This window comes from Pagrus pagrus (assembly GCF_965226575.1).
Source record: "Pagrus pagrus genome assembly, chromosome: 3".
Lineage (NCBI taxonomy): Eukaryota > Metazoa > Chordata > Actinopteri > Spariformes > Sparidae > Pagrus > Pagrus pagrus.
Window position 1 is genome coordinate 21616169 of NC_140187.1, and position 25958 is coordinate 21642126.

At 44.3% G+C, this 25958-nt stretch overlaps 1 protein-coding gene across 3 annotated transcripts in view; it reads left to right on the top strand.

The window, feature by feature from the left end:
• foxp4 (forkhead box P4) overlaps window positions 1–25958 on the top strand; it is a 95356-nt gene that overhangs the window by 33020 nt on the left and 36378 nt on the right. For all 3 annotated transcript variants that reach the window (XM_084349586.1, XM_084349587.1, XM_084349588.1), the window contains exons 2-3: window positions 43–222; window positions 18136–18225. In XM_084349586.1, coding sequence (XP_084205712.1) covers window positions 52–222; window positions 18136–18225 — 261 coding nt within the window. In that variant the 5' untranslated portion in view covers window positions 43–51. The remainder of the gene's footprint in view (window positions 1–42; window positions 223–18135; window positions 18226–25958) is intronic.

The following is a 25958-nucleotide window of genomic DNA, read 5'->3' on the forward strand; positions in this document are numbered from 1 at the left end:
GTGTTGTCTCGCCTCCCTCCACCCCCCTCCCTCCACGCTCAGGTGCCAGTGATGATGGTGGAATCAGCCTCTGAGACCATTCGAACGACGCCGTCCAACCAGAACGGAGTCAGCAGCCTCAGCAGCCAATCAGATGGAGGGGGAGGTAGAGAGGGCGGCTCGAACGGAGACACCAACGGAGAGATCAGCCCGGTCGACTTACTGCACCTGCAACAGCAACAGGTGTGTGTATGTGTGTGTGTGTGTGTGTGTGTGTGTGTGTGTGTGGGTGATTGACATTATGTTTATAGATCTGCCTGTATATACGTGCTCATGGGACTTGTTTTGCAACAACTCCCACTTGTGCAACTCACGTTCATATGTTCTGTAACTCATTTAGAACAGCATGTACACAGCGGGCTGTTACATAATATACAGATGTGACAACACGCAGTCGGACACACTCTGGTAATTGTCAGCCTCGCATGTGCGAACGGTGAAAAGCTCTGACAGGTTGGCTCGTCGGTGCTTTAATTATCCACCGTTCATAATGTGCCAACTAATTCCACTAGGACAAAGTTCACTGTAATAACACGCACACACACACACACACACACACCAGGTTCCCACTGATATATTATTACACGTTACGAGCTGGGAAAAAATTACAAGACATACCTGCCGTTTTGGCACATCAAGGAGTGAGTGTGTGTCTGTGTGGGAGAGCGTGTTTTATATTGTCACTGATCCATGAAGTGGTGTTTGTGTGTGTTTGACACGTCAGTGTGCGGTGTCTCCAGTTATACTATTTATCTTGCCTCCTGTGCGTCAGTCCTCCTTCTTCCACACACACGTTTGACCCTCCATACACACACACACACACACAAAGACACAGACACACACACACACACATACACACTGGCCACTGTGTCCGATGGAATTTCCAAACTTCCCGGAACTTCTTGGATGAAATTCTACATTTTTATTTCTCATTCCCCACAAAAAAAATCCTCATAGCTCTTGTCTGATTACTCTCTGAAGGACTTCACACACAGCACACACACACACACACATACACACACACACACACACACACACACACAGTTCATTTTGAAAGGTTTTTGTCAACTAGAGGCCTCTACATTAGTCATTTGTCCATAACCGCACAAGAATGTCCGCTGAGTGCCGTCATCTAATGATGGAAACTCACTGATTCATGTTTTTCACTCACTGGCATTTGCTGCAATTGATGAAGAGATCAGAAGAGATGAAATTCTCCTATTTACTCACAGGCTGTATAAGCATGTAGCCAGTATTTATAACTCTAAATTTGTAAGTGTGTGTCCGCTCCATCACAGAGGGTCAGTGTGGGTTCTGGAGCTCTCTGACACCAGCTGAGTTTCTCGTAGAGGAAACCCGGGGGGGAGAAAAAAATCAGGGTTTCCTCCCCGCTGCTAAAATTATTCCCCCTAATTATAATGATGGAGCTTTAGTTGAACGAGGAACACTCAAGGCCCTTCACTCCTGTCCTGCTCTCCTCTCCCTCCTCCTTCCTCTGACTGCGTCCTCACCCTGCTTCCTCAGCAACCTTCATCCGAGGACACACACACACACACACACACACACACACACACACAGCCATGCACAAATGCACATACATAAACACCGAACCTGTAGCTCACACAAAGCAGGTCTTTATTCTCTCGGACGTGTCTCTGCTCTCTATGTTTTTGCACCTGTGTGTGTGTATATGTGTGTACGTGTGTGCGCACGCTGGTATTTCCTCTCTCGAGCGGGTTACCAACCACAAACATACCTCCCTCTCTCTTTCCATCTTTTTCTCTTCCTCTCTCTCACTGTACTTCTTTTCCCCTCTATCCGCTGTGGACCATGAAAGGAAAGCACAACCTTTCCTCCAGATCCCAGCCCTCACCTCCCCGAAAACTGTTACATCCACATACGTAGCAGTTAAATACACAGTCATTTATTGTAGTGGCTCTATTTCGAGCGTTCTGTTAAATTCAATTTGCAGAGATTGAAAAGATTTGAGTTGTCACGAGGCAGAGGTGTGTCCTTCCTGTTCTTTGGATACTTCCCGTAACCCTGGCACCTTTGTGTGCTCGGCTACTGCGGCCTTTTGCTAGTTTGACAGTACGATTAAGTGGTAAGTAAGCGTATGATTTATGCTTGTGTTTTGGTCATTTTGTGGGTATATTTCGGTATATCGGTCGCCCGATCATAGGTGTATCGGTATCAGTGTATATGTGAGAATATAATGCAGAAAAGATGCTTGGGATTATTATTATTATTATTATTTATAATTAATACATTCCCAGTTTTAGTGTACCGGTCTTCATTTAGACGGTATAGTTTAATGTTAAACTGTAAAATATCCTGCCTCTGCCACATATCTTTGTCACAAGTGTTCGATAACTACATTTGAATAATCATTGCAAAAAAAAAAAAGTGTGTTCAACAGTCATTGAAAGGTTAGTTTCTCTATATACTGTACGTGTGTGTGTCTGCCTGTCCTCTCTGCTCAGTATTACCAGCCTTTGGTTGCCGTCACACATCTCTCTACCCCCCCACTCCCTCACCCTCTGGATAAGATGGGAGTTTCGTGCCAGTGAGCACTGTAGAGCGGCCGCTCTGATATCACAACCAGCTGATACTTCTTCATTCATCTCTTCCTTTGCTCTCCTTTGCTTCTCCATTCACACCATTCGAAAAAAAAAAGAAACAACGCACATTTATTTATCTTGAATTCAAGGCCTTGGAAATGTTTTAGTTATGTTACATTTAGTGGGGACGAGGTGGTTGTGTTCCACCACATGTACCCTATGAGCACAAGTCGTCCCCTTCACTCACAGATAGACCAGTTTTGTCACCTTTATTTATTCTTGTTCAAAATCAGTCTTTACTAACATGTCTGGTCAAATTTAAAGTCTTACTGAAACCAGCAAATACTCCTCTCTGTCCATAAGAGCTTTTTTACTTTTTTGTCCCCTGTTCCGTCACACTACTCGATTTAATCGGGTTTTGGTGTAGTAGTGCTGGGTGGCCATAGAGACTGTATTTTTAGCTTGTGGCCACCACTCACAAAATCAATATCTCCTGCCCCTATACTGACACTGACAACATCGTATAAGAACCTGCTCTTATGGCTTCAACCTGAAAGTCTTGGATATACCTTCTCCTCCTCCTCCTCCTCCTCTTCCTCTTGTTCCTTTCTCCACGCTTGAGTCTCTCACCTGAAGGTGTAGTAGTGCGGACTAGTGTTGGTGCTTAAACACCAGTGCCAGTGCTCACTGGAGCAGAAAAGACACACACACAGAACTCCTGACAGCACGGTGTTGTCAGAACACAAAGCTGTCTTTTCCTCTGGCCCCTTGGGAACCTGAGAGAAATCACAGCCATCTCCAGCCGTAAAAACCCCTCCACTGGCCTCTCTCTCCGTCCTCTGTCTCCAGCTTTTTCTGACACTGTCCTCCTCTATCTCAGGTTTTAATTTTTTTATTTTACTCATAGATAGATAGATAGATAGATAGATAGATAGACAAAGGATGACAGGCATAAGTTGTAAGATGGTCAGCGGCCAAGATGATGAGATGGGACATACAGCCACAGAGAACAGAGGTAAAATGAGGGGCAAAGAGGCAGCACATTTGGGGTGGGTGGGGGGTATTGGGGGCTGGAGAGCAGGAATAGAGGGATGAGGGAGGGGTGTAACGCTGAGACGTGTCAGAAAAGGGCGCCTGGGCCTCCCTGTGGAATGTGGCCTGTCTGCCTCCCCAGAAAGAACAGAGCAGGAGAGAGGGAAGAGAGAGGGGAAGAGAGAGGGAAGAGGGGGCGAAGACCAGTTCTGCCCCATCATCGAGGGGAGAGAGAGAGGGGAGGGTGGCAGGGAGGGAAAACAAAGAGCGGCAGTTATAGTGCAGTGGAGAGTGTATGGCACTTTGTTGAGGTGCCGGGCACGGGTGTAGACATGAAATGATGCATAGCAGACGAGAAATGTAAGCAGGATAAATCCTAACAAACCTCAAAGTGTGTGTGTGTGTGTGTGGCTGGGTGGAGGGTGCTCTGACGAGAACCAGGTGTCCTCGATACTTTCCTTTTCTTTACGTCCTATCTCCTTCCCTTTTTTTCTTTTTTTTTCCTTCTTTTTTTTTTTGTTGCAGATGAGACTCCGCATTTTGAGCACAGTCGCTTCCTTTCTTCCCTCTATTCTCACCCATTTCTGTCTCCTCCCTTACCCTTTTCCCCTTGGCCATCAATTAACCACTTCTGGTGTTCCAGCGGCTGCAGCAGTCGTAGCTGGTGATGACGGGAAGAGAAGAGGGAAAAGCAGGAGGGAGAGGAAGGAGAGACGGTGACAAAAAGGTGCCGTTTCCTCTCAGGAGTGCCACTCATTGGTCGGCTTAGCCTGCCAGGGAAGGGATTTTTTCCCCTCTTTCTGGCTGTCTTCTTCTCTCCCCCTCTCTCTCGCCTTTAACTCGCTCTTAGGTGCAAATAGAAAGTGAGAGGCAGATTGTAGCAGTCTCCCTTCCCCGAGGGTTTAAAAGGAACATTGGTCGAGAAAAAGGCAGTTTTGGAAATTGGTTTGGAGCATCGATCCCCGCTCCCATTTGTCATAATCTATTTTTTCCTCGGCACTTCCCTCTTTTTTTTTTCACACACACACACACACACACACACACATATCTTTGTTTCCCTCCGTCTCTTACACACACACACATACACAGGCAGTTACACACATGCACAGAGCTGATGTGAGTTAATGAAGGGTGTAATTAAGGAGCCATAGTGATGACTGGAGATCAGGGGGAACCGATACAGATCTCAGATATACACAAACACTGATGAAAGATAGCCATTTTGTGTGTGTGTGTCTGTGTGTGTGTGTGTGTGTGTGTGTGTGTGTGTGTGTGTGTGTGTGTGTGTGTGCGCGCGCGCATTTATGTGCAGTGTGTGTTTGGTTTGCTTTTGCGGACAGATGTGTGAGATTGGTGCGTGTGTTAGCGGACGATGAGAGATGCTGGCTGATTCGGATAACTTATGGCTTCCTGTTAGATTGGCTAGACTCAGCCTGTATGGATAGAGGTGGGGACGATCTTAGAGACACATTCAACAGCTTCGGCTAAATTATGGGAGGTGAATGTTGGTCACTGGGACAGTAATGTCCTGTTTGACCTCCAGCTCTCCTCTAGGGTTCAGTTTCAGGTCAGGAGTGCAGAGGAGACAGAGGTGAAGAGGTGGCTATAGAAGAGAAAAAAGATGTCATTTGTTAGCGAGGTGGGATTTAATTCAATTACATTATCCTGCCGTTTGTGCATCTGCATGACAGGTTGTATCCCATGTGTGTCTGCGTGTGTCATTTTCATGTCTGTACGTCTTGTCTGCATCCGTAACCCGTGTGTGTTTGTGTGCGTGTGTGCGCGCGCATGTGTCCGTCCGTCGTGTGTGCGGCCCAGTAAATCAGTCGCAGGCCTCTCTCTGAGTGCTGTCACCTCCTAAAAGCTTTCCCTCGGTCTGGCCCAGGCCTTCCTCTTTATGTTAGGGGTCAGTATAGTTCACAGGTCACTAGAGGTCATGCTGAGACAGAGGAGGGGCAAGTCGGGGTTGCCTAGCATCACAGAACACCCACTGCTGTTACCGCGGCGATACAAAGAGACCTATAGAACACCAACTTCCTCGAGGAGTCTTAAAAGCACCAGAAGGTCCCTTTATCTGCCTTGTGTGACTTTTACTTCCCTTTTTTCTCCGGCTGTAGAACGCTCTGTGTAGGAATCTGCTCACATTGATTGATACAGACTGCTACATGGTATCACATGTGATTATAAACATTCGAATCATCCATTCACTCTCGAAACTGCTGATGCTGTTGAGAGTTGCTTGAGAAATGTACGCACCTTTGCATTCCTTCACTCCAGACGTAAACACACACACACACACACACACACACACACACACACACACACACACACACACACACCTGCAGATCCCATGGTGAGTAATGTATTTCACATGACTCCCCTTCCTCATATTTCTCGCTCAGTGATTTTTTTCACACATCACGACCTAATTCGGAGATGCTGAGATGTCGTATTTATGAGCGCCCATAAAATTTCTTTACTGCTTTTTCCAGCCAGTTGGAGAAGAGTTTGGGAGCAGATTTTTGTTTGGTCCTTTCACCTTCTGTCATTTCTCTCCTCAGTGACCTAACCCTAGCCGTGGTTTGGTTCTTAATAATCAAACTTAATAGATCCCTCATACTGTTCACATTTGCGTGACTAAAACTGCAAAATCTACTTCATGATGAAGTTTGTCGTCTAAGGAAGCATGCTACAAAGCTACAAGTCTTGTGGATAAAAAGTAGACGGACAGTAGACATGGTCCACCAGGCCAGCTCAGCCAGCATGGATGCAGTCACGGTTGGTTGACCCAAGCAGCCGAGAGGCTCAGAGACAAGAATAGACAAGATACCAACAGAAGAAGCGCGTGTGTGTGTGTGTGTGTGTGTGTGTGTGTGTGTGTGCGCGCGCGCACGTGTGTGTTTGTCCTGTCTCTGTTGTGGAGACTGAGTTATACACACATCTCTGGGCACCTGAAGGGGTTAGGTTGGGTTTGGTTGCCATGGGAGTGTTTGGAAGCACTTACACTGGGTAGGCCTAGCTGCCTGCGCTGTCAGGTAAATAACACACACACTCACACACACACAAACACATGAGCAGGGTCGGACACTCTTAATGGAGGAGTTTCTGTTTTCTGAGGGTGAAAAAGTCAATTGTTGACTCTGGCTCCTCTGACGGTTCGGCCACGATGGCTGAGGCCTTTTGAAGAGGTCGGAGGTCAGCGAGCAAAGCTGCATGACCTCACTACTGGTCAGCGACACCGGGGTGTGACTGTGTGTGTGTGGATGAATGTGTTCAGGTTATTACAGTTAAACTAAACTACAATTTTGTGTGAAAACATTTTAGTTAGTTAAAAAGTAAGTGAAATGATATTGTGTTCTTGCTAAAGTAACTAAAATAAAATAAAAATACAAAGAGAATGTCTTTGGTTACAGTCTTTGTCAAGACCCCCCCCCCCCATATTGTATTAAAAGACTGATATTAAGACTCAAACTAAACAAAACAAAACATTTTTTTAAACAATGAAAACTAGAAAACTAGAGCAAACCTGCTCTGGAAACTAACTTAAACAACAATAAACAATAAAAATAATAACTAATGAAAAGTACAAAACAATCAAAACACTGGTGTGTGTCTGTTCACGTTAGTCACATTCAACTGCTTTGTCTGTCAAAAAGCAACAGTTGTAATTGGTTTGAATTGAAGTGTGCCTAGATGCAGTATTTCAAAGTTCATTAGGGGCAAGGCACTCAAAAAAGAGAGCATTAGCTTACAACCCCCTCGCACACAGGTCAGAAAATCCTCATATCTCGGTCCTATAGTCTCCTCTCTTTTCTTAGAGACCTTACTCCTTCATTCCCCCACTCCGTACTCCCTGATGGACACAAAGAGGGGGAACGAGAGAAAGTGAAGAGTAAAGACAAAATGTGCAACGCTTACAAGGCTGCTAGGCAAGTAGTTACCCTGGTAACAGTCGAGAGTCCGCGGTGCACACAATGAACACACACATATACACACACCACACACACAATAGCTGCAGCGGCCTAAAGTGTTGCTAATTAGCTAGTCTGTGCTGGTTCTTTGTGTGAGCCATTTTAAAGGAGAGATTAGAGTCAACAGGGAGGAGGAGAGGAATGTAGCTCTTCTCTCTCTCTTTGCTTTCTTCTTGAGCTCTGGGACAGTGTGTGACGGCCTCCTTTTTTCTTTTTTTTCACCTGACAGGCAGAATGCGTTTGTTGTCTTGTCAGTGGAGTTTGCCATCGCTGAAAACAAAAAAAAGAGTTTAAGTATAGTCAAAGTGCATTTGAGATTAATTACTTTTACCAAAAGCTAAATTGCTAAAATTCTCTGAAAACTTTTTCCTCTGTTGTCACCCAACTTTATAAAGTTAAGCTGTACTGCTCTAAGTTTGTGCTCATTCATGAACAGATTTTCTACAGAAAAAAAGTCTGTTCATATGTTAACAATTTACTCACCATTTTCATTGTTTAGTAATTATCTGAAACAAATATTGGATGTGACAACGAAGGTGAAAAACTTGGACATGAAGGACAGTAGGTAAAAGTTGAACCAGGCCACAGTTAGAGCTGCAATTTAAGATTATTTTCATTGACAATTAATCTCCTGATTATCTTAAGTCAATGAAATGTAAAAAATAACAAAAAAAAGGAGGAAAAATACTCTTTTTAATACTGTTTGGTCCAGAAACTCCAAAGACCTTCATTTACCATCATAAATGACAAAGAAATTAAGCAAATCCTTAGATATTGGAAGTGTGAACCAGGAAGTGCCTGACATTAATGCTTGAAAAATGACTCAAATGTTTCAGTGATTATCAAAATAGTTTGTTAATAGACTAATGGTCTATACATAGCACTGCAAAATCCCCTTAAGTTTTAAATTATAACATTATTTTTACTTTTGTTTTTACTTCCAAACTAGTGGTTTAGTTAATTCTATTAAATCAGTGATGTTTTTTTTTGCTTTGTTGCATTTTAGGAAACTTTTTTAACACCTTGGCCAGCGGACTACAGATGGAAAAACTCCCTATGACTAATTATGGCATTTCTACTGCTGTATAACCTCAAAGATACCCAAACCATCTTCAACAATACCTTGTCAAAAAGGTTTTAAAAGAACAGAGAAACTGTCCTGTGCTTTGAGTTACTTGAAATTGAAAAATGTGCCCGTTCACATCTGGTTGGGCTGACCCTCTTACTAAATCACACAGTCCAGCGCTTGCACACCCGTTTCCCCTTTTTTGGAACACACCCCTGCCTCTCATTTGGGGAAGTTAAAGATTTTGTGCTTGTTTATAAGTTTAACTTCTTGTACAGCAGCCAGCCTTTGTTGTGCCTGCCCACTTCCGGTGTTTGTATAGATGTGTGTGTGTGTGTTAATGTGTGTGTGTGTGTGTGTGTGTGTGTGTGTGTGTGTGTGTGTGTGTGTGTGTGTGTGTGTGTGTGTGTGTGTGTGTGGTAAGGGTGGGTGCACGCCTCAGCCACAACCAGGTGTAAAAACCCTCTGAACCAAAGACATGAAAGAGTTTTATTTCCATGGCAGCGGGCAGGCAGGCTGATACTTTTACAGGCCACTGACTAGGACCGTGTTTTTCTGTTTAACCAATAGGCGTCTGTGTGTGTACATTTGTCTTTATGTGCGTATGCGTCTGTGCATGCATGTGCACATGGCAGACAGTCTCTGTTTGTGTATGTATGTGTTTTCCCTCTGTCTCCTGAGCTGGGTCTTGGCAGTGTCTTGCATGTGTTATTAGTTTGATTTTCTTTTTTTTTTTTTTTTTTTTTTTTGGATATTAATAATAACAGTTAAACGGTTTCCATATGTGAGGCCTGGTTGCCAGGCTAGTGCTATCCTCATCATGGGCCGGCCTCGCGGCAGTCTCCCCTCTCAGGAGTTGCTCTCGATGGGCATGAGACGCAGCTTAAACTCTGGAGGTCACCCAGCTAAACACCCAACACCTAAGTGGCCTTGTCTTCCCAGGAGCATGACCGAATTACTTAACTGTCCTACCTTATACAAGATGAGGGCTAAATATTACAAGGTACACTGTGTGTTAGTGTGTGTGTGTTTTCCGCTGTGGGCTGGGTCTGTCTGGAGCGAGACCTTCCTCTCTTGCCAAACGAGCTGTGTTGAAAACCGCAGGGAAACTGCATATGTGTATATAATGTATGACGTGTATTTGCGTGTGTGTGTGTGTGTGTGTATGTGTGTGTGTAAGGAAACTGCTGTAGAGCTATTTGCCATCAATTAGCGGCCTGGACTGAGATGAGGCCAACAATACAGAGGGAGCTGCTTTTATATTCTCAGGAAGGGAGTTCCTCTCTCTTTCTGTCCCTGCTCACCTCATCATTATCTTTAATTGTCTATCTCTCCGTGCCCTTTTCACTTAGTTTAAGAGAGAAAAGCTGACAGCATCTCCTTAGAAGGTCTGTATGTTAGTCGAAAAAGTGTGTGTATGATGATGAATTGTGTCATGATATAAAGCAGTCCTGGGTATTCAGTCAGCTCCTTTTTATGACTCTATGCGTATACCCCTGTGAATCAATAGAAACATTAGATGAGTTTAGGGACGTAGTTGAAGGGGAGAGGTTTTCTCGTTTCACAAAACAGTTTTGAACTGAAGGGAACCATCTGGAAAACGGCAGGGTCCCCGGAGTTTAGAACAGGTCCCTTTTGTGAAAAATAGGATGTGAAAAAAAAATCTAAAATCGGCCAGGGTTTTCAAACATTACGGCATATTTTGAAGTTCTTTTGGAGTTTGTGAGTTTTTATTGCGTTGGCTCTTGAACGCGGTCTTTCCTCTCTTTAATGGTCAGTCTGGGCCCAGAGAAGCTTGCTTCAGCCGTTTTAAAACCTCAGCTCTCGAACGGTGCCTTTATATTGCGGAAACATTACATTAAATAGCTGAACGGGATTGCGGCAGGCTGGTGTTTCTGAAGGTGTCCCAGATAGTTCCAGCTCAGCGGCGGCAGCCTAAACAGATTGAGGTACTCAGTGCCGTTTAAGCTCGTTTATATTGGTGGACAACCTGGTTTGAAGTTTGCTATGAGCGAAAACAAATGGCCGGGAAAGCTGGTGAAGGGAGGCCGGAAAGAGCTGATTAATACCAGAAAAGGAGTACGTGAGGAAGAGTCAGAGGAAAGGGGCGAAGACTTGGCAGGGCATACGTTATTTGTAACCCACCGTGAAATTGAGAGGCTTTAGCGGGCTTTGGCTCAGGCTGCCCCTTACCCCTATATGTTTACCCCCTGGAAACCCCTGATCTGCTCTAAATATATACACACAACTCTCTGTTCCCTTACAACTACTATCTATAGTACAATTACATCCAACTTAAAAGAATTACCCAAGTATTTTTGACGAACAACAACTTACAATTTTGTAATTGCGAGGAACAAATCAGGCTTTTTTTAGACCAGAGAAAATTCTGCTACCTGCTCAGCAGAACGTCCCCCTGTCCGTGCTCCAGACTATCTTTCTGTCCTGACATAATCCAATAAACTTCCCATTAAATTTAACGTCTGGTGGAAAACATGAGCTTCAGTGATATCAGCTGCTGTAATGTTTGGTTGGGATTAAAAACCTCCAGACGTTGGCCTTGATGGTGGGGCTGATGGTACAACCACTTTCATTATCGATTAAATGTTTAGTCTATGAAATGTATAAAAAATGGGAAAAATGCTCATCGCTCAAAGTCCTGTCTTCGAATCGCTTCTTTTGTCCAACCAACAGTCCGAAATGAAAAGCTGCAAATCCTCCCATTTAAGAAGCTGCAACCAGCAAATATTTGACATTCCTGCTTGAAAAATGACTGAAGAGGCTGAGTAGTTAGAGATTTTATTTCGATCGTCTGATTGTTGCAGCTCTTCTTGATGAAAATGACAAGAAACTATGATCATCTCAGCACAGACATACCAAACTGTGGCGGTGGTTCTGTTCTTGCTACAAAAAAACGCTACATGCAACACGTCTATTAAAACTTCAATATTGACGTGCTAATCCTAAATGCTGCTTTACCTTTAACTACCTATCCCAGTCCAAGCACAGCTGCCGTCACGGTAGTGGGTCTTTGTCTGACAGTCAAGCGCAGGCGAGGGTCCCCTCATAAGGCCGACAGCTGCATTCACAAGCCTTGGTTTCCATTGGCCTGGACGGTCTATTTTAGGCTTCCGTCTAACCCATATCTGCTCTCAGACTTTACTGTGGAGAATAAGGGTATGGGTAACAGATTTCTCCAGAGGAGAGGGAGGGAGGGGTGCAGGGCACAAGAAAGACAGAAGACTTGGAGAGATGCCAGGCAAACTTTTGTGAGTTATACATTATATGGAGAGGCAGAGTGAAGGCAAGAGACAGATCGGGTGATAGAGAGAGAGAGAGCGAGTCGGAGTGATCTGGGAAAGCAATCTGGTTTTTGTGGTGAGTGACAGTGATGCATTTGATTCGTGAGATTCCACCGCGGCTGTAACCAAGCCTTCACTCACATGTGCCCCAAAGTCATATAGCAATCCTTCTGACTGTCACCTCTCCAATAATCTGACTTTGCTCAGACTGTGTGGGTGTAAATAGCTCCCGAACACACAGGTGAGCCCGTTGGTATGTAGTATCATCATCCTTTTAACAAAGTAAACATGCCGTGTAGATTGTGTTACATCTGTTCGGTCTTGTTTCATCTTCTTCTCTGATCATGATTGGAATGAGAAGGAATCAAAGATAAGAGAGATTTAGAGCCAGAAAAGCTAGTAGAGAGTAAAGACCGAGCCAGGAGGAGAGAGTAAATTAAAGTAGGAGGGGGTTTACTGGAGTTTGGAGGTGTTTCCCGGTGCTGAAGTGAGGAAGCGCACTCCAAACGGATACACAGGGATCACAGGGGTGACCCAGGAGGATGGCAGCATCGACACAGCTTTAGCTTGGCTTTCAGCTTCAATGACAGCACTCCAGAAAGGAGATAGAGAGAAAGAGGGAAGTTTAAGTGTGGAGAAAAAAAAAAAAAAAAGATCCACTGCTCCTCTCTGAACCCGCTCTCTCTCACTGATCCAAAATCAGAAAGCGTGCAGGCCTGCGGAGAGGCAGCTGGGTGTGACGAGCTCTTTTCTACGTCTTCACCCTGTATCTATCGACCCCTCTCGCCATTTCTCGCCCTCTCCTGGGGAAGGAAAGGGTTTAGGAATGAAGGAGCAGTGCATCACAAGCCTCTCTTCCGAAGCTGCTGAGCTAGAGGGGATACTTGTTTGGAGCGGGTGAGATCTGACGCGTCCGACACTTTAGCTGCGTCGAGGACAGATGAAACAATGAGCTTCGCACCTTCACTTGCACGCCTTTCTTTTTTTTACTTGCTAGCGTCTTCTTGGTCTTAGAGCAAAGAAATCTGATACCACCTGCCTCCCCCCTTGCCCTTCCTAACTCCCTCACCTCCTCCTCCTCCTACTCCTTCTCCCTCAAGGACAGCCCACTGTCTGCCCCGGGGGCTGTTTATCTACGGGGGGAGATGAGGAGGAGAGGGGGACCGGTTTGTTTCGTTTTGGCCGTCAACAATGGACCTCAGTCTGTGCTGATGGACTACTCCAACATATGGTACCCACCTGTCTCCCTCTCTCCGACTCCCCCTGCCTCCCTTTCCTCCTTCGCTACGTCTCTCTGTTTAGATTTTTTTTGCTTATCCCTGCGTTCTCTCTCCCTGTCTCACCCAAACACGCAGGGCGGATTAGAGGCCAGATTCATCACACACAAAGACCTGTTTGCTTTAGCAACCTGAGCCAGGCACAGGCACACACACACACACACACACACATGCACACACACAAATATAGCTAAGGACTGGCCTTGCAACATGTTGATTGTTACTTTTTTGTTCTTATCTTTATTGAACTTGAGTAGAATCCACTTTCACATAGTGTATGGGCATGTGCATGTACACACACACACACACACGCTGCAATATCATGATACACACGTTGCAAAATTAAATTTCTATCCTTTACTTTTAATGGATCCTCTAAATGGCCCACCAGCCCTCCCCCTTTCAAAGAAACATAGTTGTCAGCCATTTTTCGGAATCCTGTTAAGGAGAGAAACTAGCCTTTACTGTGTGTGTGTGTGTGTGTGTGTGTGTGTGTGTGTGTGTGTGTGTGTGTGTGTGTGTGTGTGTGTGTTTGAGAGAGTGAGTGACCCTGCTGAATTAAAAAATGCACTGTTATTAAAGGCTGTGTCAGAGGCGATGATTTACAGAGGGGAGCGATGACAAGTCAGAAGAACTCACACACTGAACTGACACACACACACACACACACACACACTCACACTGTGCTCTCAGGCCTCCAAGCTGAGCGGTGACCTCCTCACCCCTCCTTCCCCTTCCTCCTCCCCCTCCCTCCCTCTCTCACTCTAATAAAACCTGTCTGACACCACTGATGTGTGTATATATGTGTGTGTGTGCATGTGTGTGTGAGTGTGTGTGCGCCGCGGCAGCACAAAGACTCTGTTGTTGGGCCTCCCTCTTAGGCCTCCCTCATATTTTCTTTAAAGGTGCAGTGCGCCCCCAAGAATGCCACAGGGGGAGCGGGGAGCTGGGGTTGGGGGGGAGTCTAGGAGGAGCTGCTGGTGTGTGGGTGGGTGGAGAGGGAGAGGAGGGGGGCCATGCTTTACAATGCTACAGCTCACCCAGGTCACAGAGAGAGAAAGGAGAGGAGTGAGTGTGAAGAGGAGAAATGAAAGAGGAGGGTCAAACAGAGGAGTGCTTCCTGACAATGTAGATATGATAGAGTTTGGCTCTCTGTGTGTGTGTGTGTGTGTGTGTGTGTGTGTGTGTGTGTGTGTGTGTGAGGGAGGGAGTTTGGTGTGTTTGTCATAAGCATACCTTGATGTCGATATTGCAAAAATATTGTTGGGATGACTAAGTACTTTCATGATATAACACAAAATATGAACAGAATGAGATCTTTGATGAATAATCATCAGTAATGTGGATATAATGACTGAGTGGGTAAAGTCAAGTATTAGAACAAGTAGAACAGTTCAGAAATGTGCGTCACTTCACTGTAATGCAGCCTTTAAAAGCAGGAGAAGACAACACTTATATCATGATATGACAATATCAAAAATCTAACAGCATACATATTCTCATATCATGACAACAGTTAAGTATCCATATATTGCCCAGCCCTATTGAGACAAATAGAACAGATCATCACCATTTGAATATGTGTTAAATGAAATGTTTTCTTAGCTGTTTATTTTCTCTACTGGAACGCCTCCGAGTGTATTTACACTCTCAAAAAGGAGGATGTGTTTTAACAGCCATCCACTGTTTGTTTGTAGGGTTTGTTTGCAGTCTGTTTAAGTGAGTTTCACCACTAACTGACGCGGGATGCAAATATATAATATATAATATATATAGAAGATTCAAGAGTCAATTTGTTGCCATTTCTTTGTGTACTTGCGTACGTATAAAAACAAAATGATATTGTTTTTTAATCCTTCGATGTCGATGTTGTGAGACAGGTTAGTTGACACCTTTAACAATCAATTATTGGTTCATTTTTCCAATAGAAAACTGTAACCAGCAGGTTAGATTTTAAAAGAACAGACCAAGTTACTTGAATGATACTTAACTCAGTAACACAGAGTGATGACTTCATTGTAATTGCGGAGCTCCTTTCCGTCACTGTACTTCACTGTAAGAAAAAAAAACGAAGTAACCGATTACCTCAAAATTAAGATAAAGTAAAGCAGACTAATAGCTTGTAAATGTATGTCTTTTTTGTATTTTCTATATTACAAATGACTGTTTTTAAAATTTACTTAAAGATACTTTCAGATGAATTTCTGCCCATCTGCAATTGTCGGTTAATACATTTTTAATCAGTTAAATTTTTAACACCAATGAATCAATTAGTGATGATTCATTAACATCCTTACCACTGACTGGCAGTGTAAAGTAAAATAGAAGCAACGTTGCTGTGGTAACCTGCAGTTTACTATGCCTTGCACACTGATTAAGAACAGTAACTATGTCATTTGGATGGGCAGCAATTCAATATTACCACATATCCACTTTCATTAGAATCATATATCTTGTTATGCTTTTACAAAAATCTGCAGTTCAGTTTTGTGAGACACTGCAGGACATTTTTACTTGAAATGTATGCCAACATCAGAAAAATGCTGAACCTTAAACTTAGCCATTTTAATGATCGCCTGCCAGAAAGTGTAAACCTTTTTTTTCCACGAGTTAGGGTAGAAAACTAACCGTTAAAATACCGTTTTTACAGCATCTAATTTCAACAGTTTTGCCTCTAAGCTGTGGCACATTTGAATAAACCTGCTTCTAAATCCACAACACAGACTTAGTTCAAATATTTAGAGAAGCGCATGCTTTGTTGGTAGTTCTTGTCTCTCAAATACACCCACATCCATGAATACAGGCCCATAGGAGAGGAGACAGGCATCACCTCTGCTTGGTTGTAGCGTTTATGAAAGCCATAAATGGCTCTTTAATATAGTGGTAATCAGGGTGGTAATTTGGGTGGAATTGTCCCTTATTGTTGCCAGACATGCCTCCCCTACTCCTGCCAACACACACGCATTCGCACACACGCAGACAAACACACACACACTCGCTCTTGGGCTAGACAGGGTGTTCAAGGAGTAATTCACACCACATGCCAACAAACTGGGCGGTTGTGTTTTTTTTGTGTGTATGTTTTTTTTGGTGTTTCTATGTGTGTGTGTGTGGGTGTGTGACTGTGCCTGCTTAATGCTGAGGTCAAACCAGTGAATGGGAGGGGGTTCCCAAGATTTTTGTTAAAGTGTTAAAATCTATGTGTGGGTGTGCGTGTGTGCGTCTACAGCCACGTCCGTGTGTGTGTCTGTGTGTGTTTTAATTGCGGTCTCAGCAAAAGTAGCAAGTGTGCTCGATACAGATGGTTTTCATCACTCTGACTGCACACAGAAACTTCTCTCTCTTTCTGTCCCCCTCTCATCTCCCCTCTCTGTTTTTGTAATTAAACATTTCTTAACGTACCCGAGCTTCTAATTTGATAATTCATTTGATACGTGACGATATACAGTAAGTGTGTGTGTGTGTGTGTGTGTGTGTGTGTGTGTGTGTGTGTGCTGTGCTGTTTCGCAGCTTCGCAATTCACTGTAGTTGTGAAATGATGCAGATCTCTGGTGCCTGCGCTGTTGAGTAAGAGCTTCCATGTTAAGAACATCCCTCTCTCTGGCCGTTAACTTGCGGTGTCCACACACACACACACACACACACACACACACACACACACACACACACACACACACACACACACAGACTTTCATAAATCAATATTTACTAAAGAACCTTTCCCCTTTGAGTCAGAGGAAGCAAATGTGCATCCTGCTGTCTCCCCTCTCTAACCCTCTGTCATGAGGTTGTGTGTGTGTGTGTTTGTGTGTGTGTGTGTGTGTGTGCGTGCGTGCGCGTGTGTGCACATGTGACTCTGCGCTTACAGTAAGTGCGAGGCAGCGCTTGTGTTTTGAGATGGGTGTTTTCTTGTTTTGCTTTAGGAGCAGTTCAGACATTCCAACAAAAATGCCCGTTCCCCAGGAAGTGATTTGTCTTGATGATAGAGAGCTTGAGCATTTAACACTTCAACAACCAAAGCAAATAGAGAAATGTGATGACACAAAGACAGATATTTATACTGTTTTTAATATAAATAAAGGTGAGGGGGGGGCGAGGAGGTATTAGGGAGAGACTGTGGGTGGAATGAGTGAGGTTGCGGCGTTGGAAGGATGAATCGGCAACACTCAAGGGCAGAGTGAAGGAGTGAAGACTGAGCGATGGTGTCACTGGTTTGAATGGACAGCACTGGAGGGCAGAAAGGGGGGAGTAATGGGAGGAGTGAGGAGGAGGGTGGGTGGCAGTTAGTCACAGCTCTCCAGGGCACATCAGGGCAAACGGTTCCTTACATCACTCTGACACACACAAACACTGTGCAACTGACACACATGAAGATATGCTGACACACTTCTGCCTCAGAGGATGTGGAAAACCCACTTTGCACCTTCCTTGGAAAGAGAAGGGAGGAGGGGAGGGGAAGGGGTGTGGAAGAGGGGAGGGCAGAGGAACAAAGATTGGAAAGGGGAGATGGTCAGAGTTTGAAGTTGGAGTAGGTTTTGAATGAGCTGAATTCAGTCACGTGGAGACGCACACTAACGCAGATACACACACAGGAGAATGCTGCGTGTGTGCCAGGTGGACGTCTCAGGTTGAGGAAATCAGAGCTGACAGCTTGGCGAAGAGAGAGGGTACAGAGAGTGGCCAGTGTGAGAGCGTTTTTGCCCTTTTCTTTTGTCTTGATTGAAAAAAAGTTTGATTGTATTGGGTGTGTGTTGTTAGGAACTGAACTTACACACAGGCATAGGGTGTAACTCTGAAAGATTTATGACTTTTATGAGTGTACTGTTGTTTAATAATTGTAAATATTTCACTGACGAACATCTGATCATCTCTGTTTCTCCCTCGCAGGCGCTCCAGGCAGCCAGACAGTTCCTCCTCCAGCAGGCCTCTGGACTCAACTCCCCTGGCAGCAACGAGGTCAAACAGAGCCCTGTGCAGGTCAGAGCACACACACACACACACACACACACACACATGCATCTACACACAGATGCACAACCCCAGTGTTGCTCTGTCAGAATCTGTATAATATTAAGCCCCTGGCTGCTGCAGCTTCGCCTTCACCAACCTGCCACGTCAACTACACAGTGTGATATAGGCACATACTTTTCTCTCTCTCTCTTTCTCTCTCTCTCACTGTCTGTCGCTCTCTTTCCGTGAGTGCATGTGCGATTGTTAGTGTGTGTATGTGTGTGAATAAGGTCTTTGTAGTGATTGGGCTACTGAGCTGTTTTCAGAGTTGAATTCCACAGTAAGCAGAGAGAGAAAGAGAGTGGGGTTAGCTGGAGTGCAGGATCCCCACTGAAAGACACTTGAGGAAGGCACACACACATACAGAGACAGCTCACACACTTTACTATGAGTTTATGATAAATATCACACATGACATTAGTTCTGGCACTCCTTTACGAGTGTGTTATGTGTACAGTACATGCCGAAGTTTGATTTGTAGCTGTTTCTCATATCAATAAAGTGGGGCCATGGGTCTACTAGAGCAGCAAGCAGTCCGGCTGTTGCGCTGCTCTTCTCATTAACGTGCCACATGAGAAACAGACAGTTGGGCCATCACGTTATGGCAAAGGAAGAAATAGATGGAAGAGAGTCGATTTCATTTGCAGCGTGTGAGGTGCTCATGGGAGAAACTTTTCACATGTAAAAGCAATAAAACTGTGCAGGCCAGCTGGATAAAAGCCAATTATTTGCAACTTTGTGTTAATGATACATGATGTTGGGTCATGTTTTCTTCTCTGGTAACCCCTCAGGTGCAAAGAAACCGTCTTTTGCAATTCCAGTGGCAGCAAAGAGGGGTTTGTTTGGAATAAACAAAGGGAAGAGCTAAATGTGTAGTGGTCTCCATGACAGAGTAAAACAAAAAGAAATCAGAAAGAAAGAGAAAGATATCCAGTGTTGTAAAAAGTACCCAAAAGTCATAAAGTTATCCTGTTAAAATATTACTTTGGTTATAGTGAAAGTCACCCGTAAAAAGAGTACTTTCGTAGTAAAAGTACTTGAAGTATCTGGCATAAAATGTACTTACTACTATTACTATTAAAAGTAACAATCTGGCAATCTGGCAATAAATATGCTTGGGTATCAAGAGTCCAAGTAAAAGTAAATTAAACATATAATAACATGTATGTATAAACTGTGTACTTGCCGTTGACATTATCGGTGTTGGCGTTATCGTCATGGCCAATTATCGGATCTGATATTCAGCATTCTTCTGATTATTAGTGGGGTTTTTTATCTGATTGCGGATGAAATAAATTCATTTGAAAATATGCTACTTTGGCTCTGATGCAGCATGCAGTCTGAAAAGTAACAAGTAATCATGTTATCAAATAAATGTAGTGGAGGAAACAGTACAATATTTGGAGTGGAAGTATAAAGTAGCAGAAAATTGAAATACTGTACTTAGTTACAATTTATCACTGAAGAAATCAAGTAGAACTACGAAAGAAGAGAGAAAAAGATTTTGCTGTGTCGACCACGCAGTTATATTGTCAAGTGACCTCTTGGAAGTGCAAGAACGCCACAGAATTAATGACTTCTTACTAGAAGATATCAAAAATGAAATACACTTTAAAAATGTGAGGGGGATCTTGCCGATTACACTTCAATCAAAACCTGAATTGGAATCTGAATTGCTTTATTTATTTTGGATATAAAACTGGCAGTTGGAGAAATGACACGGTGACTTTAAAAGGGTTAGAGAATAATAAACACTGGTTTATATCTGATCAGCACTGGCAAAATATTTTAAAGACTGACGCGATGAAAATCAACAGAAAATAGTGCACATGTGGCCCAAATTGATAGTAATACATGTGTTACAGTGCTTCAGCCGTTCAGTCTGTCTCTGACCTACAGTACGCTCTTCCCTGCCTCTGGCTTGCCCTCCTATAAATCCACATTGGCACTCCAAATGGGTCATTGAGTTTCACAAGTCGGACACTGCTCTACTTTGGCGTTTCGGTGATTCAATTCGTGGGACGAGAGTTTCACTAAATGTTGTTGCTGATGTTTCAGCAATTTTCTCGCCATGACTAATTTTAAAAAAGAGCTACACAGACAGAGAGTAGGGAAGTAAGAGAAAGTGAGCGTGCAGAGGGAAGTGAAACTGAAAGTTAACGTGTAAATCTGTTGTTTTGCAATGAGGTGTAAGGAACTACAGTCGAGTGAACACTTGCGAGATTAACCTGTGACACCATTTTCATGTGAACGGGGTCAAACGCAGGTTGGATACACATTCAGGTGACCTGCCTAGTAAGTGCATCTCTTGTATAAAAAGGAGTATTACCTTCCCCTGGTTTCCCTCTCTCTGCTTTGAGCACACACACTTTCTCTCTCTCTCTCTCTCTCTCTCTCTCTCACACACACACACACACACACACACACACACACACACACACACACACACACCGCTCCCCCTCCTCTCCTCTCTCCGTCTCTGTCTTGTTTGTCTTGTTTGTTGGTGCCTGGCCTGGCTAGCCTCTCTGTACTCTCCAGGGCATCACCGCTACATCTCTGTTGTCTGAGCTGTCAGTTCACATGGCCCCACACACCCTGCCAACTCACACACACACACACACACATACACACACTTGGATTTACATTTGTGTGTGTGTTTGGATCCTCACAGTCAGAAACACAGGCACAAACGAAACGCTAAGTGTTTTTGTGTACCTGTGTGTTACAGCAGCAGCAGCGGCACCGTCGTTGTTTACTAGACCTCACAACAAACCAGACTACTAAGGTGGCACGTTGAAATCTCTTAATTACTGTAATTTCCAGCTTTATGATCATTTTTGAAACGCAGCAACTGCACTCACTTGCTGTAATTGAAGCAATCATCCGTCGGCCGCAGAGAGGCTGAATGAGCGGCGGAGTGAGCAAGGCCAGACATTTAATCTGGTCATTTCTAAAGGTGGCAGTAAGCAACTGTACAGTGACACGGTGGCTCACATCAGGCACAAAATGGCCGTCCTCAGGTTGGTTCCTGCTGGGCTGCTCTCACACATGCAAATGAGCCTCAGCCAATAATGAGATCTTTAGGAGCTCGATAATTAGATTTTTCCCTTCTCTCTGAGGGAGAATGACAGAGGCAGACAGGGAGAGCGGGAAGACTTCTATTTGTGTCTTGACTTCTCTGGAGAAGCCTTGGCCTGCGCTGACAAGCCCACCCCCCTTCTCAACTCCCCCCCACCACCACCATACCCCCTTCCCCATCATATTTCTCTTCTTTTCTTTATTTATAATAGAGGGGAGGATCTGAGCTGAGAGCAAAAGAAAATCAGAGATTATATCTGCTTTTTGATTGGTTGTTCAGAGATGGTCTCTGTGTTTGGCTGGCTGTGAGAGATGGTATCAATCCACTTTATGTGTGTGTGTGCGTGTGTGGTTTGTGTGTGTGCGCGTCTGTCAAGTGTCACATTCAGGAGGAACCCGACAATAGCTCAAGTCTCTAGACAGGCAATTGTAGGAAAAATTGATTGTGCGCAACAGAATTGCAGCTACAGATGGTGAAAAGCACAATAATCAGAACTGCTTGAGTGATTATTTAGGAGTTTGATGATTCGAGACCAAAGAGGCGTTTTAATTTGACATTAGGAGCAAGTTTAGTGCAGATAGAAAAAAATGCCTAATAATGTTGACTGATAATGATAACTGTCAAAACACGTTTTTATGCTTTAATGTCTTATGGATTTGTCACTCACTATAATACTGATAAGTCTGATACACATAAACTAGATTCTTAAAGTTGTTTCCTCAATAAATTTAATTGGGGATTGGTAATAAAGATGTTAAGGTTTCAAAATCATGCATAACCAGACGTTCACAGGTTTAAATCCTGTACTACTTTGGAAAGACTATAGCGGTATTTATTAGGGTGGCACTGATAAGTCAATTAATTGATTAAGCAATTGATAGAAAATCATTGATTATTCTGAACAATAATATTTATAACTGATGAATGGTTTCAGAATGACAAACAAAGCAGCTTTTGGCTTTTTGACTGTTGGTTGGACAAAAAAAGCAATTTGAAGACGTCAGTTTGGGATGTACGAAATTGTCATGAGCATCATCACCAACTGATTGATCTATTAATGGTGAAAATAATTGGCAGATCAACCAAGTGAAAATAGCCTGTTGTTGCAGCCTTACATTCTATGTCCTTATTCAGAAACTACTGCTAATACGCCTTTGAGCAAGACATGCATAAGCCAAGGAGCCTCCAGGTGTGAGTTAGTTGTGGACATCATGGAGAAAGAGCATGAAACCTCAGGTAGAGTAAGAGATGACTCTTTAACGATGTCCTTAACCTGCGCAGTATTTGTATAATTTCACACTAGGTGTGTGTTGTTTGTAGGCATGTAACATAATTGTCCACAGTTACCTTAATTGGTCGTGGCACGGTGTGACTGAGTGAATTGGTGGGCACACAGTTGGCAGACAGAGTGGCAATTGGCGGATTACCCAGCATGATACGTGGCATGCCTCCATGACCCGCCGCACGTTCCCTACAATGGACACACTTGGCACGTGCTCATACACTGGGTGGGCACAAGCAGACACATATACACCCACTTGGCAGACACACGCCTGGCACACTTAACACACTGCCACTTGGCATACACACATACAGATTAACGCACGTGCTTGGCTGCGGCCCATACGTATGTAATTGAATAGCGCGGTGTCCCGTTTTCATGTATTATTGAGGAGCTCGTTTAATTAGGAAAAAAATGAAAAGACTCATTAGAGATATGTTAATTAGCTTGGCTCTGCGCTCTCTGGAGAGGGCTGGCACCGGCACACTGGGATGGAGGAAGAGAGGGAGCCACGAAGGGAAGGCGAGAGGAAGAAACTGAGTCACGTCAGTTTTAACGCAGAGATTTTATTTCATTGAATTTAGTTTGAATCAATATTACAACCCCAGTTCGCCAGTTTTCTATATGTTGATAAACTGTTTTCTGACCTCCCTCTGCTGCCTCATTTGAACCATCACAGATTTGTGGAAAAACTCTTGAACATAAGGATTCTGAGGCCGGGTTCAAAGTCTTTTAACTAATCAACAAAAGTATGTGGAAAGATGAGTGTTTAGCCCCCCAGAGTCTGCGGTACTGAAGCGGTTCCTTCTCTCGTTCTCTTTTATTTCCTTTCAAAGTGTTTTTCCCAAAGCACTCCTTTTGTCCACTCAATGAAAGTGCTTAGTTGGCAGTTTCTCTTATTTGATGTGGAGGGAATTGGGGCCGAGTGTGCACACATGTGTGTGTGTGTGTGTGTGTGCTGGGGGTAGCACAGGGTCCTGACAGTTTGTGAAGGGTGTATGGGAGGAGGTTGAGCAGCCAGTGGAATGGGTTTGGCTCTGGGCAGAGGGCTGGACAGACAGGAGGGGAAGGATGGAGAGGAGAGGTTTGGGTCTGGTCACTGAAGTGTGAAACTCTTATTTTGTGATTTGAAACATGAGTGAAATCAGTAATGAAATATGGTCGATAACAGCCTCTCACACTTCCCAATGAAATGCCCGGAGTGTGTGTGTGTGTGGGTGTGTGTGTCTCCGTGTGTATGTGTGTGTGTTTTCTGGAAATGTGTTGTCATTTTTATTCTGAAGCACTGGGGCGTTAGATGGAGGGAGGGGGCGGACGAGGGGAGAAGAAGGGAGGGAGAGAGGGAGGAGAGGAGGATTTTCCACTTGAACTTACTGGTCTTTCACTGTCCTCTCTGAAGTTTTTTTTTTTCTGTTTTTCATTTGTCTGGCCGCTGTCAGGGAGAACTGAGTGTTCTGTGTGTCTACATGCATAGTGTGTGTGCAGGAGTGTGTGTGCCTACGAGGGCCAGTTTGAGATCCCAACTGTGTTCCTCTGTGGGCTCCGGTCCCTCTACTGTCCTCAAACCTCTATCGTTTCATCTGTTCAGCCATCCTCAAACCTTCTTCATCAGCCTTTTGGTGCTTTATTTCAATTCGTTCAAAGTAATCTGCCACATTGTGTTAATAAAAACAGATATTCTTCAGTCTGTCAGCTGTGTTTGCATACAACACATATTGTAGTTACCTGCATTTGTGGCTCGCACAAAATTCCTCTGATGTGAAGCCATTTAGTAATAAATCTAAACCTACACTCAAAGATTCAATAAAACTCAGAAAGAGATTTGTTTTGGGATTCACACATACTTTGTTCATACACCCAGACAGAAACATTACTCAGCAAAAAAGTTTCAGGCGGTAAGATTCCTGTATCATCCCTAACCCCACCTGGCTTCGCTCATCAGTTCCCCCCAGAGTAATGTGGCCCCTGGCCCCGCCACAGATTAGCTGGAGGAGGGGTACTCAGCACACACAATGGGGCCCTTTTACTTCCAGTGGAGGCCTGGCCCTGAGCTCTAAACAACGCTCTCGGCGCAGTAGGCGCTCCCTCTATTTCTCTTTTTCACTCAAATGCTTTTCTCCTTCGCGACTCTGCTCCTCTCTGTCTAGCCTCCTTGTTCTCTCCTCCCACCACCGGCAACCACCACCACCATGATGGCATGATAAGCAGGCTGTTTACCTGTGGGGACTGAAAGAGGGAAGGAGCAATAGCGATGAGAGCTGGCGGATAAACAAAAAGCCTTTACACACTAAGAACCGGCACAGCGCTGACTGTATTTTAAATGGGAGCCTCTCATTTAACCCCCAGCCTGGAGGCAGCCACTCTACAGTGTCAGAAGAGGGTCATGCGGTCACCATGCGCATAAATAAGCAGAGATTTCTTTTTTCTACCACTGCTGCTACTGTGGCACACTTTTTGTCCAGGAGAGTAGAGGTTTGTGACGATAGTGACATCCAAGAAGGATTTAAATATTTCTACAAAAGGATGCCAGAAAAACATTATGGCAGCGGAGTAGACAAAAGATTCAAAGTCAGAGGCCAGTTTGTATGCGCGTCTAGGTGTGTATGTGTGTTCAAGTGTGTGTGTGTGTGACAGGAGCAGAGAGACAGAAAGGCAGGCGTCCCTTCCAGGGTGAGTTGGTAATGCTCAGTGACAAGGATAAACAGCGCTGGGGTTTGCTCCTACCAGGGGAGGGGGAGGAGGAGGAGGAAGAGGGAGGGGAGGGGAGGAGGTCTGTGTCAGCTTCTCTCTCTTCCTCCTGCTTTCTCCTCTGTCATTTTTTCAATTATCCCTCTCTCCTGCGTGTCCCCATAGACCCAGAGGCAGGGCCCGCATCATTTAGACTGAGAGCCTGTTTAGATTCTGATTATAGCCTCCTTTCTTCTCGCCACTCACTGCCGTCACACACACACACACAACACGCATTACACACCGCACACTGGCCAGCATGAGGTGAATGACTGTAGCGGTAAACGTATCTGCTTGTGAAGCTCAAGGTTGGAAGCTGTCACATGGTTTTTGTGTGTTTTTCTGAGTTTTTGTCAAAAGCGAAAATGGTGGACAAGACATCCTTGAGATCATCTTTGTTTGTCTTTAAATGTGATAATTTGGAGTGCACGCGCATATATTAAGTGATGCTTAAGGCCGCTTTGTTTCGGGTGTATTTTTGTAGTCAGAGACCTCAATTAGAAGGGAGGTGAAGGTGTGAAATCCAAAGTTCACTCCTAAATGAGAGAAGCTGCAGTCATTTAACCGGCCTGTCTCTGTATAAACACTTTGCCGAGCTGCTATAGGCCTACT